This window comes from Colossoma macropomum, unplaced genomic scaffold (genome assembly GCF_904425465.1).
Source record: "Colossoma macropomum unplaced genomic scaffold, Colossoma_macropomum, whole genome shotgun sequence".
Lineage (NCBI taxonomy): Eukaryota > Metazoa > Chordata > Actinopteri > Characiformes > Serrasalmidae > Colossoma > Colossoma macropomum.
In genome coordinates this window covers 16,068,456-16,087,149 of record NW_023494792.1, presented here as the reverse complement: position 1 = coordinate 16,087,149, position 18,694 = coordinate 16,068,456, and the positions used below count along the sequence as shown (strand labels likewise).

Here is an 18,694-nt window from a genome sequence, read left to right as displayed (position 1 = left end):
ACACTGAGAAGGCAAATGTAGTGTGTCTTTATTGGTAACTACCCTAACTAGTCTAGCTGATGTTAGCTAGGTCAAGAAAGAGTGAAAATATATTTCCCTGATGAAAGTAGAACATTGCCGTCATACCATTTTAACTCTCATCTGAAGAGGCAGCCTCCATTACTCATTTAAAACAAAACAACTGATATTCCTTGGCATTTTTGGAATAGTAAAACATGTTTTCAAACGTATTCCTCTGCTTGCTGCTAATTTTCTTTGCTACTGATTTTTTTAGCCTCAGTACACCGGCACTACCACCTAACAGAGTAAATTCCCAGCTCCAAAAATACACAAATATATATCGAAGTACCCTTTTCATGTTTTTTCCCAGTTAACCGGATATCCGTTCATTAATTTGGAAAATACTTGAAAATTAAAATTAGATGGAATGCACATCCCTATTCCAGAGCTGCCCATCTCCCCCTACAACGCATCTTTATGGTCTTTATACAACACCCAATCAGACTGCCATGTTTCAAGCGGTTTCCCCTTGTCAGTTAAATAACATTGCAGACAGGTTTTGCCCTGGACTAACCTTTTTCAATGCTTCAGACCAGGGGTGTACAACTTCAGTCCTGGAGGGTCAGTGTCCAGCACAGTTTGGAGGTTTCCCTACTCAAACACACCCATTAAATCTGGCAATTAACAGATAAGTCTAATTAGGTTTGTTTGAAGGGGCAAATCACCAACTGTGCTGGGCACCAGCGTTCCAGGCCCTGAGCTGTGCACCCCTGCTTTAGACCCAGGGCTTAGGAGAGTTTATCAATTTAAAACACTATTCACGCAAGGACACTATGTATATCTTTTACCAACTTTTTTAAACACCACTTTTCAGCCACCATGCTATTACTGTACTCCACTCAGCGCTCTTGTGTACACCAAATTGCCAGTTTATTAGGAATTCTTACACTGTATTTATACTTATTGGCCATTTCAGGTATAGCTACCATATACAGTTGGATGCACAAGTTCATGCACCTATGGCTTTAATATATTTTGTTGATTTTTGCAGTGAAAAGAAGTAAACACAACCACTGCAGCAAATTATTTATAAAAACATTTTAATGCACAGTTTCTTTACTTTTCATTGACTTAAAATAGAAAGGTCAGTGCCTTTAAAATACTTAGTCAGTACTTAGTAACAACCAACCTGGCAGACATCACGGCCTGCAAACACCTCTTGTGGCCAGTTAGGAGTCTTTCTGTTTTGTTTTAAGAATTTTTACTGACTCCTTCCTTGCAAAACGCCTCCATTCTGCAGTATTCTTGGGCCATCTTGCATGCACACAATGCAGTACCCCCAGATTTTCAATAATGTTCAAGTCAGGGGACTGTGAGGGCCATTGCAAGAGCTTCAGATTGCATTTCTTGAAGCAGTTTGTGGTGGATTTTGAGGTATGTTTTGGATCAACGTGGATCATGTTTCTTCAGCTTCAGTTTCTTGACAGACTGTGTCACATTTACTAATATTTAGTGAAATTCATTCTGCAATGTTTCCTGTGCCACCGGTTGCCACATGACACCAAGGCATAACAGATGTACCTGTGCTTAACAGTTGGCAAGGTTTGTTTTTATTTTATTTTGTTTTGTTTTGTTTTGTTTTTTACATCAAATGCTGCTCCTTTTTTCTACAAACATACCTTTGTTGATTGTGTTCCATTGTTACTTCATCCACAGCACTTTCCAAAATGCCTCTGATTTATCTAGATGTTTTGCATACTTCAATGGTTGATTTTCTGATGAGGTCGCAGGTAATGTTTCTTTGGTAACACTTCACGGTAGGAAATGGTTCATAAAGCTACATGACCCCTATATAAGCTTTTCATACCAACTGACATAAACCTAAATAAATGCATGAAGGCTTACTCCAATAATCATCATTTGCTGTAAAGGTTACATTTACCAATTTTGATCCAAGTTAGCTAAAGTAGCCTTTATGACAGATGATGCCTGTTGGAACAGGCACTTAAAAACATTTTTGTAGGGCTGTGTCAGTTGGTACGACAAGCTTATACACATGTCATGTAGCCTTATGAGCAGTACAATCCAGTAAAGTGTTACCGTTTCTTTCAGGTGACTCGATCACATTTGTGCAAGCAACACTGCACAGTAGAATGATGCTTCTCCACTCCTGTATCAATTAAACTTTCACTTCATCAACAAAATATATAATTTGGCCAGGGGTGCCCAAACTTTGCACAGATCTGTAGGTGACGGGAGCCCATCTATTGCTACTGAATTTATCAGGCTTATTTAACCCATCAATCAATGGAAAGAGACCACCACAGGACCACCGTTAACCAGATTATTTTGGCAGTGGAGCATTTTCAGTACAGCAGTGACACCAATATGATAATGGTACTTAAGGATGAGTTTATATGTGTATTTTGGTTATCTTGGTCTGGACAAAAGCAGAGAAATACACATTGCTGCATTTTAGTTCATGTTCACTTAGTGTTGACTAGCATATTTGATAGGGACCTAAAAAATGTAAACAAATGTCATATAAGTAAGAAGTCACTGATAGGGTAGATTCTATTGACATCGAAATTGAAATCAGAAATGTTACGTACTAAAGCAGGTCTGCACATAACTGATAAAGCCAAACAACAAAATATAATGCTAATGATATATTAGGCATCACCTTGCCCACTATGGTGGTCCCTTTCCATTGATGCATGGGATAGAGGGTAGCAACTCAGTGTACAGGTCACTCTTTTGGCAGAAAAGTGTTAGTTCATAACTAAAGAAAAAATGGGCAGTATTTATTAAGTGCCTCAGAAGGCTGGTATGTAATGACCACAGTCCAGTAGTGTTCTGGTTAGCTGTAAAGAGGGAGGAGAAATAGAGTGTCAGATTAGTTTTCTCTATCATACTATCCATCTTCTCCTGTTAGAACTGGGCCTGTGGTGGAAATGTCCAGGACCTGTCTGTAATGTCACTGAGCCCTGTAAGCCTCAGTGTAACAGAGGAGATAAAGTTTTTAAGTGAAACCATTTTATTTTGCCAAAGCTCAATTTCCTCACTCACTCATCCTTTTACGCTACTTGCCATACCTGTCTGACCTGGTCAAGGTCTTACTTGGTGCCAAAGCTTCACAAAATATAATCTCTCTCCAGGTCAAAGGTGAAACCATTGAACTTAAAGGACACATATTACAGCTAGTGGCTTAGAGTGAGCAGAGGAGAGAAGAAAGAGATTAAGAAAGATAGAAAACCAAGAGCACAATAATAAACATTTCACTGCAGCTGTCTCTAATTGGGATGAAAGGTCACCGTTAAACTGTGAGGCCAAATGACAACATACTAAAAGTGTGTCTGTGCGTCTGTGTGTGTGCACGTACATATTTTGTTTTCACCTCAATCAGTGCTAATCTCTCTCTGAGGGGTTTAGGGAATGATTTATGGGTCTGGGAGAGATTCTGCAAGGGGTGGATTGGGGAGGAGAAGGTGTGAGGGGGGAAATGGTTATGCAGTAAGAGACTCCACTTTCTGGGGGGACAGCACTGTCAGGCAGCAGTGCAAATCTATCTAAACATACACAAACAATTAGACCATATTAAGACTTACTATACTGTCATATATAGTACATTACTTTTAAAGAATCAATTTCTTGCTCATTACTTTGGCATTTTTTTCTACTGTGCATCATTTAAATTCTTACATAATACATCTGCATTCTGCACATAGTACAGTTGACTGAATTTGTACAAATCTTTTTTGACTAGTATAGCATCTATACAGGACTGTATAGATTATTCTATTATTAGCATTTAAGTGTGAACAGTACATAGCTTTCTAGCTAACTAGATAGCTAGATAGGAAATAATGAAATCTCACTATTCACAAAACATGCCCCCCACCCTTAATCTGTGCCAGTGCATTATCACAACCTGTTCCTGCATTCCTGCATCTCATTCAGCTACTCATTTTTATGTAATGTTTATGATCTACACATGTCTGGCCTCTCTTTCCCCTGCTCTCCCAAAAGAGTGCCTTTATGGGAAAGACCTCTGCTATGGCTGTGTGCCACCACATAGTCCACCACAGATGCCTTTACACTACTGCCTGAGCACTGAAGCATTTCAGCAGGTCAAATCAATCACGGCCATTCTGCACCAATTTAATCAACCTTTATCAAATCTCAGGCCAAGATCAATGGCTCATATCCTACTTCACCAGGGCTGCATGGATGAGAAAGCTGCATGTGACAAGACTTTGTTGGAATACTATACTGTAGTATACGCCCAATCTTTGAAACTGTGAACAAAAAAGTCAACAGTTACTTTTGTCACTTTTTGCTTGCTGGGCATTAATAAACACAGGATATGAACCTCCAATGACAAATTAAATTAAATTAGGAGCAAGATATTGCTAGCCTTTACTCACTACTATTAAAATTTTTAAAGGTTTGGTTTTCATTTCTATAAAAATAATTATACAGATAGAAAAACAATTATGTTGCAGATACATATATATAAAATTATTCTAATATGATGCTAGTACTGTGTGAAGTATTGAAGAATTTGTGGAAAGTAGCAAGAAATATTACATGGGTTCAGAATGATGAACAGAGCTATAGACAATTCCATAATAAATATGAAAGCTATATAACATAGAAACGTAAGTAATAATAAAATATAGCATACCGAATGCCTTATATTTGAAAAGTGGTGATCAAATCTCAAAGTTGATAACTTGACAAGAAATCGGATAACTACAAAATATTATTTATCATTCTTGTCTTTCCTAAACATACTAGAAATATTGACCTAAGCATCTAACATTTTGCAATCTAGTTTATAATATTCAATCTATATTGTATACTTTATGATTGACTAAATTAACAAGAATGATTACTATGACAAGTGATCTCAAACGTGTAAATGGTAGTGTACATTTATAGGTAGAGCTCTACATAAAACTGCTGGCAGGATATTTTGATAGCCTAAATCACACAAAGCTGAAGTCAGTTTCTTTCTCACCAGCTTCTTGTTCAAATATTCCTGTCCCACTTTAAATGGTGCAGCAGTTACATTCTGGCACCTCAGGCCACTGCCCACTAAGGCATCATTTAAGGTGTAACGGGAAAATTCAAACAAGAAGCTAGTGAACAGGAAGCCAATTTCAGCCTCGTTTAAATCACTGTGTCAGGAAACGCGACCAAAATGCTGCCTTTGGGGCCATTGGGACCCCAAGCTCCTATTTTGATGGCCTGGATCCATAATGTTTGGCAAAGGGATGTCATCCCCTTAGGATATTAAACATTCTCCAACCACCTTCTCTATGGTTGGTGCAGTTTACTGCACAACAACTCCTTGTCATTGTTGCTTTATGCTGTGAAGAGTGCTGTTTTTTGTTGCTTTCTGCCCCCTAGTTGCGTGCGCATCTCCGTGATGATGCTGTGCAGAAACACGTCTAAGTGGAAGCCCTGGCTGGTCTCCTGAACATAGAGTGGAGGAATCTGTAGCTGTATATGCTCTGACCTGTGGGATTCAGAGGACACCACCACGACACGTGCAGGAGCTGACCGCCGCAGCACGTCCTGCAGCAGTTGCACCAGGTAGAAATGGCCAAGGTGGCATATTTGGAAGGTGGATTCCAGCCCATCCTCCGTCAGATGCCACGGCTGCGTACACACTGCTGCATTACACACCAGGACATGCAGGGGCCTAAATACACAAAAGCACAACATGTCACAATGCTTTAATTATTTAAACATTTTATTTTACAATGCAAAAATGTTTTATTTCATCTGACAGTACTTTGAAAGGTGCAATAGGAAGTTTGTCAGGCACCTTATTTAAGAAAAATATGACTATAAAGTATAGGGGTTTTCCACGGTTTCATTTCATTTTTCACCATGTTGACCATTCCTGGAACCCAGAGCTATGGGCCAAAAAGAGTACCTTTAAAAGTAATCACAGCAACATGAATATGACAACGTGTTCTAGAGGAAACTGACAAAGGGAAAAAAAACGTAAGAAAAATGAGAAATTGAGGACAAAAGGTTGTGGGTGTGAGAAAGCTGCTAATGGTGTCAGCTGACATCCGGGCTGTGATCCAGCTTGAGCAGCAGCCACACTGTAAAATCAGCTAGATCAGCCTGCTGAGAGGTACTCAAAGAGACAAAGGCATTTAAGACCATGTCTTTGTCTCACACATCTTCACATGAATGAAATATGTTGATCATATATTAACACAGAAATACCAGAATATACACATTACAGTAATAATACTGTGCCCTTTGTGCACAACACTAATTCTGAATCCTATTTCTCTCACAGAATCACAGCATTGCATTTCATCCTTTCACATATGAATTCAAAGGAGGGTAAAACTGCAACACTGTTTCTGCCTTTAGGCCTAGAGCGAGAGTCCAAAAGATACCCCAACAAGGTCATTCCACACAGATATGGGAAACATTCCTCACCCCTGAGAGAGCTTGCTGTAAAACCCAAACCCCTGGAAGATTCTTGCCTCTGACAGAGTCGCTCCACTGATCTAGAACCCATGGTGGCGCCACAGAACAATCTGAATCCACCCCACCAATTTTTAATTTCTTCCATTAGAATTAATTATGAGGGCCACAGGCAATTTGTGTACTCTGTGTTTAAGACTGCCTGCACTATTAATTAAAAACTGGTTGCTGGAAAATTAACGAAGGAATTGTTATGCCCCTTCTATAATGAGCCTTTCCTATGACATTAAAAAAAAGAGTGCATGGCGCGTTTCCCTCCAGGTTCTGGGAGGAAAAGTTGCAGTCTGCGTCAGCGCAAGAGCAGGGGAGTGTGGAAAGTGCGCACATGTTTCAGTACACCAAGCTAGGCCACGCAAAAGCCCTGTTCACAGGTGACCTTCACACCTGTGAAGCATATGGAAAAAGCCTGTTCTGAAGCTTGACCAAGTACAATGCTTTCTATATCATAGCTGCAATTTCTAGAACATATGCTCTATTCTAGTTCTGAATGCAAGAGTATTATTACTATTGAAGAATGTTCAAAAAAGTCTCCTCAGTGACTAAACATAAGTCAAAGAATTCAGCACTCATGGACAGGCCAAAGAATGAAGGTACAAGCCCGTGCCCAAAAAAGTTGGGACGCTGTGCAAAATGCAAATAAAAACAGAATGCAATGACGTGCAAATCATTTAAACCCCATGTTTAATTGACAATAGTACTAAGACAATATATGAAGCGTTAAAATTGAGAAATGTTACTGTTTTTTGAAAAATATATGCCCCCTTCTGAATTTAATGCCAGCAACACATTTTTAAAAAGTTGGGATGGGGGAACAAAAGACAGGTAAAACTATTTAATGCTAAAAAAAACCTGGTAGAACATCCAAACAACAAATTAGGATAATTGGCAAAAAGTCAGTAAAATGATTGGATATAAAAAGAGCATCCCTTAGAGGCTGAGTCTTTCAGAAGTGAAGATGGGGAGGGGTTCACCACTCTGTGGCAAATAGTTAAACAGTTCAAGAACAACAGTGTAAAAACAGCAAAGTGTAAAATAGCAAAGAACTTGGGGAGTTCATCATACATATAATGTCATTAAAAGATTCAGAGAATCCAGAGAAATTTCTATATGCAGGAGACAAGGCCAAAAACCAGTACTGGCTGGCTGTGGATCTTCGGACTCTCAGGCAGCACTGCATTAAAAACAGAAATGATTATGTAATGGGCTCAGGTACACTTCCAAAAATCACTGTCTGTGAACATGTTTCATTTCTTTTTGGAAATCATGGACCCCACATTCTGCAGGCTAAAGAGGAGAGGGACCATACGGCTTCTTCTCAGCGCACAGTTCAAAAGCCAGCATCTGTAATGGTATGAAGGTGTGTAAATGCACATGGTATGGGTGACTTGCACATCTGTGAAGGCACCATTAATGCTGAACAAAATATACAGGTTTTGGAGCAACATATGCTGCCATCCAGACCATGTCTTTTTCAGAGAAGGCCTTGCCACTTTCTGCATGCATTACAACAGCATCGCACCGCAGTACAAGAGTCCAGAGGCTAAACTGGCCTAACTGCAGTCCAGAACTTTCACCCATTGAAAACATTTGGTGCATTATGAAATAGAGATGGGCGATATGGCAAAAATCTAATATCACAATACTTTAAAACATTTTCACAATACACAAAATGTCGTGCTATTTATTTTTTCAGACATCTTATCAGTTGGAACTAAGAAAAAAGAACCAGTGGTGTTACATTTTAAGGAATATTATTAAAAACTCAAGAACACAATGATTTTTATTTAATATTTGGCACACTGTGTTGCACTAATTCCAGTTAAATGGGACTCATTTTGCTCTCTTTATAATGAAACATGCTATTGGTCTGTGTTCTACAAGTACTGACGTCATATTGCCCTGCCCTATTATGAATTGAAAAATACGACAAAGGAGACCCCAAACTGATGAGCAACTGAAATCCTATATCAAGCAAGAACGTAAAAACATTTCAATTTCAGAACTACAGTAATTGGTCTCCTCAGTTGCCAATGGGCCTATATTAAAAAAAAAAAACAAACAATGTCTCGATATTAACATTTGATATGTTGCCTTTATCAATTTTCAATCAAATATAGGGTTTGAATGATGGACAGGATGCACATAATTGCATTTTGCTTTTATTTACATTTTGCACAGCATCCCAACTTTTTTTTTTTGGAATAGAGTTTAATGATCTTCAACATGGCTATATTAGCATTAAAGAAATAGTCCTTCATATCAAATTAACAAAATCCCAGTGTATTCAATCAAGCAAGACATACAAGGCTAAAGTAGCTAGCAAATAATGGAAGCTTCTCCATCAATTAGCACTGTGCAAACTGCACTGTTTGCTTCAAAAACTCTTTGTGTGGTTTCCACAAAAATTGTTCTTTTTGTGTCCGAAAAGTATTTGCAAAATACAGGTGTCTAATTTTACTAATTGATGCAAATAAGCTTCCATTAGCTATGTTAGCCTCATAGCTTGAGTACAAAACTAATGAAGCAAGCTATGGACACCAAATATGTCTTCGCTGATTGACAACATTTGGGTAAAAGCAAATTGTGTACATTTGATTTTTTGCACTATTCCTTCTATCTCAGCTAGTATAACACAAAGGCACAAACGCAGTGCGACACCCAAAGAAGCAACACACCTCCTGCTGCAGAACATGTCTCTCTAGAGGTAGCTACACAGAAAACAGATCTACTCTCTGCTTCAGTCTGACACACACATACACACATAGGTCCTCCATGGCACTTAATGAAGCATGACACCAAGAGGAGGGAGTGATTGTACCTGAGAGTGAATAGCATTAAACTTTATGACTTTCACGCTCTGGTCTGGAGGCATATTATGGAAGAGGAACATGTCTCCGATCATCAATGAACTGCAGAATACTGATCCCATGGGTGGCACACACACAAGAGAATCCCACCATCACACCACAAACACTCAGCGAAGAGACAACAAACAAAACATGTTCATTTTTGGTTTTGGGTATAACATTCTGTTGAGCAATGCAGCGATATGAGAATTGTGGGTCAATGCTCATAGCCAATGCAGATATAAATACAGATACAGATGCAGGTACAAAAATATTTAGAAAATACAGAAATTGATCTTACATCTACTTGGTTTAGCATTATGGAGAAATATAACATCTAGTTCTGTATGGATTAATGCAGTGTGGGATTCAATTGCAGTAAAATAAATAAAATGCTCATGTTTTAACACAGTGCTAACTGTTGCATATAAGCTTCCATTACTTGTTCGTTAAAATTTGATTTCTTGCCAAACTACCACTTTAAAAGGGTACATTCGACCTGCCATTTCTGAGAGCAGCTTTTTACTTTATTTAGCATCTGCTTCACAAGATAAGGAAAAGGAAAACAGAAGGCCTTGTGATGACGATAGGGGATTTTAAATGAAAAGCAGGCCAGAGATAGTTTCAGAGGGCAGGTATGAGGACCCTGTCTCTTCCATCAGCTCAGCACCCCCCACCCCTGGTTTCATATCTGACGTGGCTGATTGAATGAGCCTCAGTGGGAGAGAGGGCCGAGTATTGCTGTTTGCCCCATAAACTCAAGCTAATCCTCCCGGTGTGTGGCCTGTGATTTAACAACATGCCGTTACAGCAGCCTCACTCTCGTAATACAGCTCCCTGCCAGGCCTGTCCTCATAAGCAAAAAGCTAACAAATGGCTTTAATAGGCAAGCCCACATAATGTAAAAACTCCCTTTAAACTTATTAATGCGATCGAGGGGGTCTACCGCAGATGCACAATTTACATGCCCGGCTAGCGGGGGCAGTAACGGGCACGCAGGGAGGAATAACGCTCCATATTTACTTTAAAAGAACCCACAGGGCATGACCTTTGACCCGGGAATAATCTCCCCGCGTAAAAGAGTGATTACTTTTTCTCCCACCACTCCAGCCAGCCCGTCATTAAGGGCCTGTGTTTATGGGCTGCACAGAGAGCTGGTGTAACAGAACACAGCTTTAAACCCCCCACACACGCACACAAACACACATGCATACGCACACATCATTTTACAAAATAGGCTAAATTAGAATGCACTCCTGACTTGGCAGTAGATTTCCAAAGCCCATCAAAGTAATAATGTTACTTCAGAGGGGGTTACTAATGCAAATGTGGCAAGTGAGATGGGGCGGAGCTTGTGACCACAAACGGAGGACATCTGAGAGAATAAAACATTGCATGCAATTAGCTTTAAGAGTACACCATTGACACCGTGCTTAAGGTAATTATATACAACTATACCTAAGGAGAACATGGCAATGTGCACAGAAAGATGTGATACATGGGTAACATTTCAAAAGGAGAACAAAGAGAACGAGATAGAGAGAAAGAGAGCACTAAAACGTGAGAAAAAGAACTGATTGCATTACGTTTCCCATGGCAGTACTTGGACTGTGTGTGTGAGTGCTGGAAGCAGAAACAGGGGGGCGTGACGCACCTTCACCAGCTGCCTGCTGCCATTCACACCTCAGCAGCTCTCTATTCTGATGCGAATTAATCTACTCCTCCTCCTCTGGGACAAACACCCATACACACACACGCACACAGAGGCCCACCACTCTGGGAATAACTAATGAAGAAATACAACCTTGGCAGGGGAGAAAGGGGTTGCTCCCTCATTCTGTCCCTGGGAACAGATCACGATCGGGGGGTTCATATGCAGTGCGAATGTGTGTAGGTACAGATGTTGTGTGACAAGAAATAGTTGGGTGAGCTATATGAAGCCACACTACAGTATGAGCTCAGGGACTGGAGAAGTGAGAAACAGAAGTAAGCGTGACAGAAAGATAGAAGAAAGAGAGTAATAGCATTCTATTTTGTTCTGTTCACTTTCAAATAACTAAACATTAAAGGCTATTATGTAGGTGCACACTTCAATTCCTCACTCTTTTAACTATGCAACTTACACAGAGGTAGACAGATATAAAAAACTGCACTGGCCACTTGGGTCACCAAGTCAGTGAATCTTGTGGCCAAAACACTTAGTATTTATGATTAACAAAGATGTTTCAGCACCAAAAATCATTGGAGGAGTCCACTCCATTCATTTTACCAGACAAACCAGAGAATTATGTGAAAGAATCCTTGTTTTTCACAATATAGTCAGCCAGATTGAGGATTTTTACCATTGAGTCTTCACTGAACCACCTTCATCTTAATCAGGCTTTGATCAATCGGTCTTGCAGTTTTGTTATTGGGATTGCAGCGGATCATGCTGTTGTAACAGTACTTAAAGCTGGCCATTAAATATTGCTTTTTCTACAAGTTACTCCCTGCAAAGAATGAACCCTGTCTGCCTGTCGTGGAAGCTGATGATATGCTTGACAGAACATCACATCCTTCTCAAAATCATATTCCAGTCACACAAATCCGTTTTTCTTTCTAATTCTTTTTTTTCATTGTCATTATCGTTATCCATTTACTTTTTTTTGTCAGTAAAGACATATGGCAGGCTCCAAAGCAAATCTGAGCTCTAGAAAGTTGCCACTTGAGCCACATAAGCCATCATGGGGGAGACGTTAATGTTATAGCTGACAAATTCTACAAATTTTAGTTCTGTGTCTGCCTAAACAGGCTCTGGTTGGTGTTTTGTTAATAATGGTGAATATTTGTAAAAGTATGAAAATTCAGCTGGTGTGGTGAAGACAAGTGGCCACTCAGGCTGGTTTCAAACAAAAATCTCTCAAATTTCTCTCAAAAATGTAGAATATAAACTTTCAATCAACGCTACATCAGTTTTTAAGTAGAAGAAGAGACATCTTGACAATATGTGAAATAAAATGAAAATTTAGAAGGTTCCACCTGTGTAGACAGCCCAGCAGCAACCCAGTGTGGGGCAGACACAGAGGGGGACAAGAGCTTCTGCTGGAGCTCAGCAGTAAAGAGGGGTGAGAGGCCAGGTCAGGCCCAAAGAGAAGGCCATGGTACAGGGCAGCCAGCCGAACCTGTAAGGCCACATTTGAACCCCATCCCCACATTCACTGTGGGTCACTGGGCCAAATAAATGATTTGGGTCCCAAATGGCCTCAGGCTAATGGGTTAATCTTTCTCTCTTATTAAATGCTATCAGCTTCCATTAGAAGCAGCGCGGGTCTGATGTGAATGGAAGGCTGAGGCAGAGAGAGGAGAGAGAGATTTGCAAGTGGCTGGCCTGTCGCTTTGCTCACTCAGCCATGACAGAGAGGAGAGTAGAGTACTGGCAGACTGGTACAGTGATACACACACACACACACACACAATAATATAACTGGCCTTTATAGGCATTTACTATGATATGCACACAAGACATTCAACCACCAATAAACACATACAGTCTTACATACAGTTACATACATCTACTCTACAATACGCACACAGATAAATACACAGGAGCAATAATAAAGTAAAAGGCATCCATTTATGTTAGACCCTCATTGTAACATGTTATCCATGTATTTTAGTCATGTGATTTTTCTGCTGTGGCTACCATATTTGGGACAGATTTTCTGGCATTGTTATGCAATGTAAATATAAGTAGCAAAGAAAGATGACTAAAATTACCTTACTTTGAGAGAGAGAAAAAAACGGTACCTCGACGAAGTGGATTAAATACGCTCGGGCCCTTTCCTAGAGGTGGGGGTAACAGCGATCTGTGGACTGAAATGTTTTTATGTGACTAGCATGAAACAAACATGCCATTGTCATACGCCAGTCTCATGTAAAACAAGCCAATAATTAATAGAATGTGGCAACCAAAAATTTAACCTGTCATTGACTTTTTCTGTATTTTATTTAAATTATTATTGCAATGATCAATACTTAAGTCATGTGTAAATTATGGCATGTAAAGAACTTTCAATGTGTCGCTGACTTTTGCTGGTTTCAATGTGCGTATATGCCAGTTCAGTTTAACTTACCACTGGCATGTGATGTTTTAAGCACCTTCACTCATCTTATTTAAATCATGCTTTAAACTATGCAAAACATACTTGTTTTGTATAAAACGATATTTTACAAACTTTGAAGCATGCTGTGTACTCAATTGGTGAAAGCATTTTTAAAATATGCTTTTAACATGTAGTCTTAAATATGCTTAAAGAGTGACTTGTGGCAGGAGCATTCTGTGAAAAAAATAACGCTTAATGTGCTACTGGCACATCCCAGCTTGCGGGACATATGAAAATAAAGAGTGGAACCTGCCACTGATTCTGCAAGCTAATAGTGAGTCATTGCCAGTGGGACTTTTTTATTCAGTAGATAATGTTTACAGGTAAGTAAAATCAATGGCTTTGCTTTAGGTAGTTTAAAAAGAGTTAGACGAAACTGGTTAAGTTAGATCACAATATAAGGGAACGAAAGAGGCTTATTGTGGTCAGCCAGAGTGTTCAGACCGATCTTGGAATTAGCTGAAGTTTGTTCTGAATATATTTTGCAGAGAGCAACAGAACTAATGGAAAAAGACAATAGAGATGCATCTTGCTAGCTAACGCAGTCAATCCTTTATTCTGTCCTCAAAGTGGTAGCCACTGCAAAGTGTGCCATCATGTGAAACGCAAGGACAAATTCTGCTTTCAAAGTCTCCTCCACTACCTTTTCTCTCTCTCTTTGGGTAATTTTCCAGGGCAGTGTTCTGAGAGCGTGTTAATCAGGAGAGATGACCAATAAGGCCTCATTAGGGCTCATGCAGCAGCAGGCCGAGGGGGGAGGGGTGTGAATTTGAGCAGTAGAGGGGGTAGAGGTGAAGTGGCTGGGGGAGAGGGTGGCGGTCACCTCCAGGGCTTTGGCTGCTGACCAAGCTGCTGCTGCAGGCTGCAGTGTCCTGCCTGAGGGCCTGCCTGCGGCCAGATGAGCCCCGGAGCCCCCTGAGAGCCCAGAGAGAAACCACCACCATCACCAACAGCAGCAGCAGCAACAGCAGAGGCCCAACGCATTCCATCCAGTCACCTCTACTACACCACAGCCTATACCGGCCTGGGGGACAACAGCAAGGAAAATACAGTGGCTGTACACGACAGGACAACCTGAGCAGAGCAGGGACAGCAAGTGCCCGAAAGCTTCTGGGAATACACAGAGGTGGCATCTCTCTCAGCCACCAAACGGCTCCTCAAGGAGAAGACTAGACCAGCAGTGTCAGAAAAAAATTTCAGCCGCAGTTAAAAACATCATGACCCAAAATACAAAAGACTGGAGTTCTACAGTCCTCCGTTCCATATGAAACGCTAAATTAAATCTCAAAAGCGCTGTAAGGAAAAAACAGTACTGTGATATTTTTACAACAGGCTTTTTGTCATTAACTGATATTGTCTTTAACCCTTAGAACTCGAGAGTAATTTATTTTGTTTTGTCATACTCCTTAAACTTGATCACAAATTTAATTAGCAGGGCTGGCCCGAATACTTGTGAATACACAAGTATTTGCACCTTATGTTAGGTGACAGGTATTCATTTCGTTTAGTCTTTTGTTAACTTTTTAGATCCCAACAGAATTCTACCACTCTTGTAGATTTCTATATAAATATATAAACATACTTAAAGTAAGGTTAATTATGAAATGAAAATATTATTTTTAATGGTTCCACAGAGAACGAGTACTTAAAATCTGTAAAATGCTATTCAGGCCAGCCTTACTAATTACACAATGAATTACATTTACTTTCAACTTTCATTCTACACTTGTAAATGTCTTTCCTGTTAGTCTGGATATTAAATGACACAAAGATATGTATAAATGTAAAGGTTTTTATTTCCCCATAACAAGACCGTGAACACAAAGACACCTTTGTAATAAATTCAAATAATAACAAAACTAAAAACACAGACTGAAAGTTTAGACTCTGCACTGTCTACAACATTTCTCCAATTGTTTCAAAGAGCTATGAGTGAGAATTCATACTGACTTACACAACGCTTTTATTGCTGGTCACAACTGCAGCATCTAAGGTTTAACAGCCTAGAGTCTATAGTTTTATCCAACAATGCATTTTAAATAGGGATGCACAACGACATTGGAATTATATTGGTATTGGCAGATACTTGTATAAAAAATGATCATCATCAGACAGATGCTTAGATGTGATTGATAATTCAAAACAATATTTGATCATTCACTTATTTTATTTTGGTTATGCAGAACCTTTGGAACAAATTCCCGTATTGGCACATCCCTAATTCTGAATGTTTGCGGCGGTCTGCCACAAACATTTGCCACAGGTTTTCAGCCATAGATAATCACTGAATGTACCATTTTTTTAAGCCAACAATCCTTTAATGAAACTAACCAGTGACTGTTTTCTATATATGCTAAAGCTTTAGTTTCAAAGTTTTTAAAGACAATATAGATAAAAGGACATTTTATCTTGTAATTGTACATCCAATTAAGTTTTCAGTTTCAACTAAATATGCTTTTTCCAAAAATGTGTTTGGACAAAAATGAATATATTAATCTGTGACTAGATTTTGTGGGCATGATGAACATACGTTACGTGCACCAAAATACCCATGTGTACAAACTTCTGGAGCCCTGCTCCAAAACCACAAGAGAGCTTTTTCTCAGTACACTTTACTTGGAGCACCTGAACTGACAAAAAAACAGAAACAATGGTGCATCTGACACACCAGGGAATTATCACAATTAAATCATAATTACACCCCATCAGTCTAATTATTGAACACTACAGGCTGTCATCATGCAACTAATGACTAGCAGAAACATGCCACTGTTTCAGCGTTTACACAAGGCAGATAAAGCCTGTGAAGATATCACAAAAAACCATCCTGTCCCATCACTTTTAGCTCTAAGAAGGAAGTGTGAGCATTGTGGGCGTTTGTCTTTTTCCTTTGCAAAACCTGCCTTTGAGAGCCAATGTCACTGTTCCTTTGCCTCCCGTCACGTAACGTAACTTCATGAAAGCTCTGCCAGTAATTGATTTAACTGGGAGACTGTGAAGGACTTCAAAGTCTGTGGAGATGAGATTGATGGAATTATGTAGTAAGGTTGAGATACTTATTTATTGACCAGGGAGAAGGGAGGGGAGGCTTATGATGAGAGAGGCTGGACCTTTTGGCCCCGCGCTGATTTGATAGCTCGGTAATGGAGCGGGGGAAGGGGAGGGAAGGGGAGGAAAGGGGTTTGGAGGGGTCAGACTCTAGCCCTGGACTCAGACCTCTGCTCAAATGGAGTTAATGGCTGTCCAGAAAAGTCTAGCCAGGCCTTGACACTGTCCTCCTTTTTAAAGTGCATGACTTGTTTTGGGGAGGGAGGGGTGAACTAAAGCTTTTAATTTGGAAATTGGCAAGACAATGGCCTGGAGATGACAAAAGGATGGAAGAGGGGATCAAAACAGATAGCACTACCCTTCACATTCTGAAATTACATTAGAGCAGGCAGAAAAATTTATTGTTTACTTCCCATTAAGAGAATGTGGGCATTCCTAGTAAGTTTAGAATTAGAAAAATGGGACAGATTTACTCACAGTTTCCTTGCTTTGAAGCATTCTGCAAACTCTTGAACACTTCTCAATGAGGCCAGGTCCAGCGTCATGGCCTCAACACGAGCTTTGTGCTAGACAGTGAGTGAGAGAGAGGGAGGAAGGGAGAAAAGGAAAAAAAAACAAGGGCACATTTTAAGCAAACAGTATCGCAATCATCCATCACCATCACCTAGAGCAGTGGACTACCACCTACAGTTCTCCAGCCACTCTTCTCACCTGAGCACTACTCTAGGTGCTATATGGCCCCGAGGCTTTAGCCACTGATATAGTGACATGGCCGCATTTAAATCAACTCTCTATCCCCAACAATAAATCAGAGGTGCATTTCCTCCAGGAAGAGTTGGACAGTGTGAGGCCGGATAGCATCTCCATATGCTTTTTATGGCATTTTTATGATTCCCCACACTCACCGTATTGAATCCATTCAGTATTTACACTAAGTGTGCAGCGAGGCCTTGCAGAAGCCTGCACTCTTATGAAGTCTATAATGGCATATAGAATAGGCTTGAGGGATAAATAATGGATGAAAAAAGCCAAATCTGCCATTATGGTGGCGCTCAGCACCGGCTTTTAAGTTTACCTTTGATCGCTCTGTAACGTGATCAATAAGAAGAAAGGTGTATAAATCACTCCAAAAGATATAATCATAGATTCACTGGTCACGGGTCAATCACAGGTCCCCTGAGGTAAAGAAAGCAGCCATGGGGTAATGCCACACACAGCTTCCTCCCCAAATACCCAATTTCTGCCCTGAAAAGGCAGACGTTACCGCGTTCAGGCCATTGTACACTGAGGAGCAACACTGTACAAAGTAAAATATAGCTAGATTTTTTTTTTTGTTCACAATTTATTTTCTTTCCGCGAGCAGCTGTGTGCTAGGTTAGCAGGTTTGGTCCTGTCTCCAGTAGCATCTGTGATGAGGGAGTTGGTTGATGAATGAGCGTCTGAACTCTGCTCATATTACAGTGGGCTTAAGAGACACTGGGCATTTTAATCACGTCACGTACAGTACAGCAGCAGGTTAACACAGAACGCACCAGCTCAGCGTTTCCTTCATATCAACCAGCTGTCTGTCAGTCTGTAACGAGCACTAATCAACTGCACAGCAATTAGGGCTCTAGACCGCCCTGCAACAGTACAGCGCCAAGAGGACCTCAAAACAATCATGTCTGTCCCTACAAGCACGCTCCAATCTTTGTTTAAATATAGTGAGATACAAATAACTGTCCAACAATATCTGAGTATAATTGCCTAACAGCGCATTATCTGATGGTTCATGACTGGAGCCGGACATTTTTGTCCATTAAGAGATACCTGACCAGACCTCAGACTCAGGAGATCAGAGAGCATTCTAGACTGATCTACATCTCTCAGTCTGCCTGTACTGTTGAGAAACCTTAACACAAAAGCCTGAGGCCTCACACACGATCGGAACAGTTCAGTAAAAAAATGAAATGTACACAATATTCCCCTTGCATCAAACACAGTCAATCAGATAAGACATGTTTGATGCCCGAAGCTTGCTGCTGTAGTTTTGCACTGGAGTTACCAAGGTTAATCTATGCTAAACTTGACTTAAACTATGTTTATAAACTATGTAGTTGCTAAGTAATCTTGGACTTGCTTATGTGGTTTTTGACACTG

The 18,694-nt window shown here is 40.1% G+C and overlaps 1 protein-coding gene across 1 annotated transcript in view; it reads right to left on the bottom strand.

The window, feature by feature from the left end:
* Positions 1 to 18,694, bottom strand: part of wwox (WW domain containing oxidoreductase) — a 216,056-nt gene that overhangs the window by 143,222 nt on the left and 54,140 nt on the right. Inside the window, exons 6-7 of the mRNA XM_036576233.1 lie at positions 17,033 to 17,121; positions 5,525 to 5,710 (exon numbers count right to left, since the gene is read on the bottom strand). Of these exons, the coding sequence (XP_036432126.1) occupies positions 5,525 to 5,710; positions 17,033 to 17,121 (275 nt within the window). The remainder of the gene's footprint in view (positions 1 to 5,524; positions 5,711 to 17,032; positions 17,122 to 18,694) is intronic.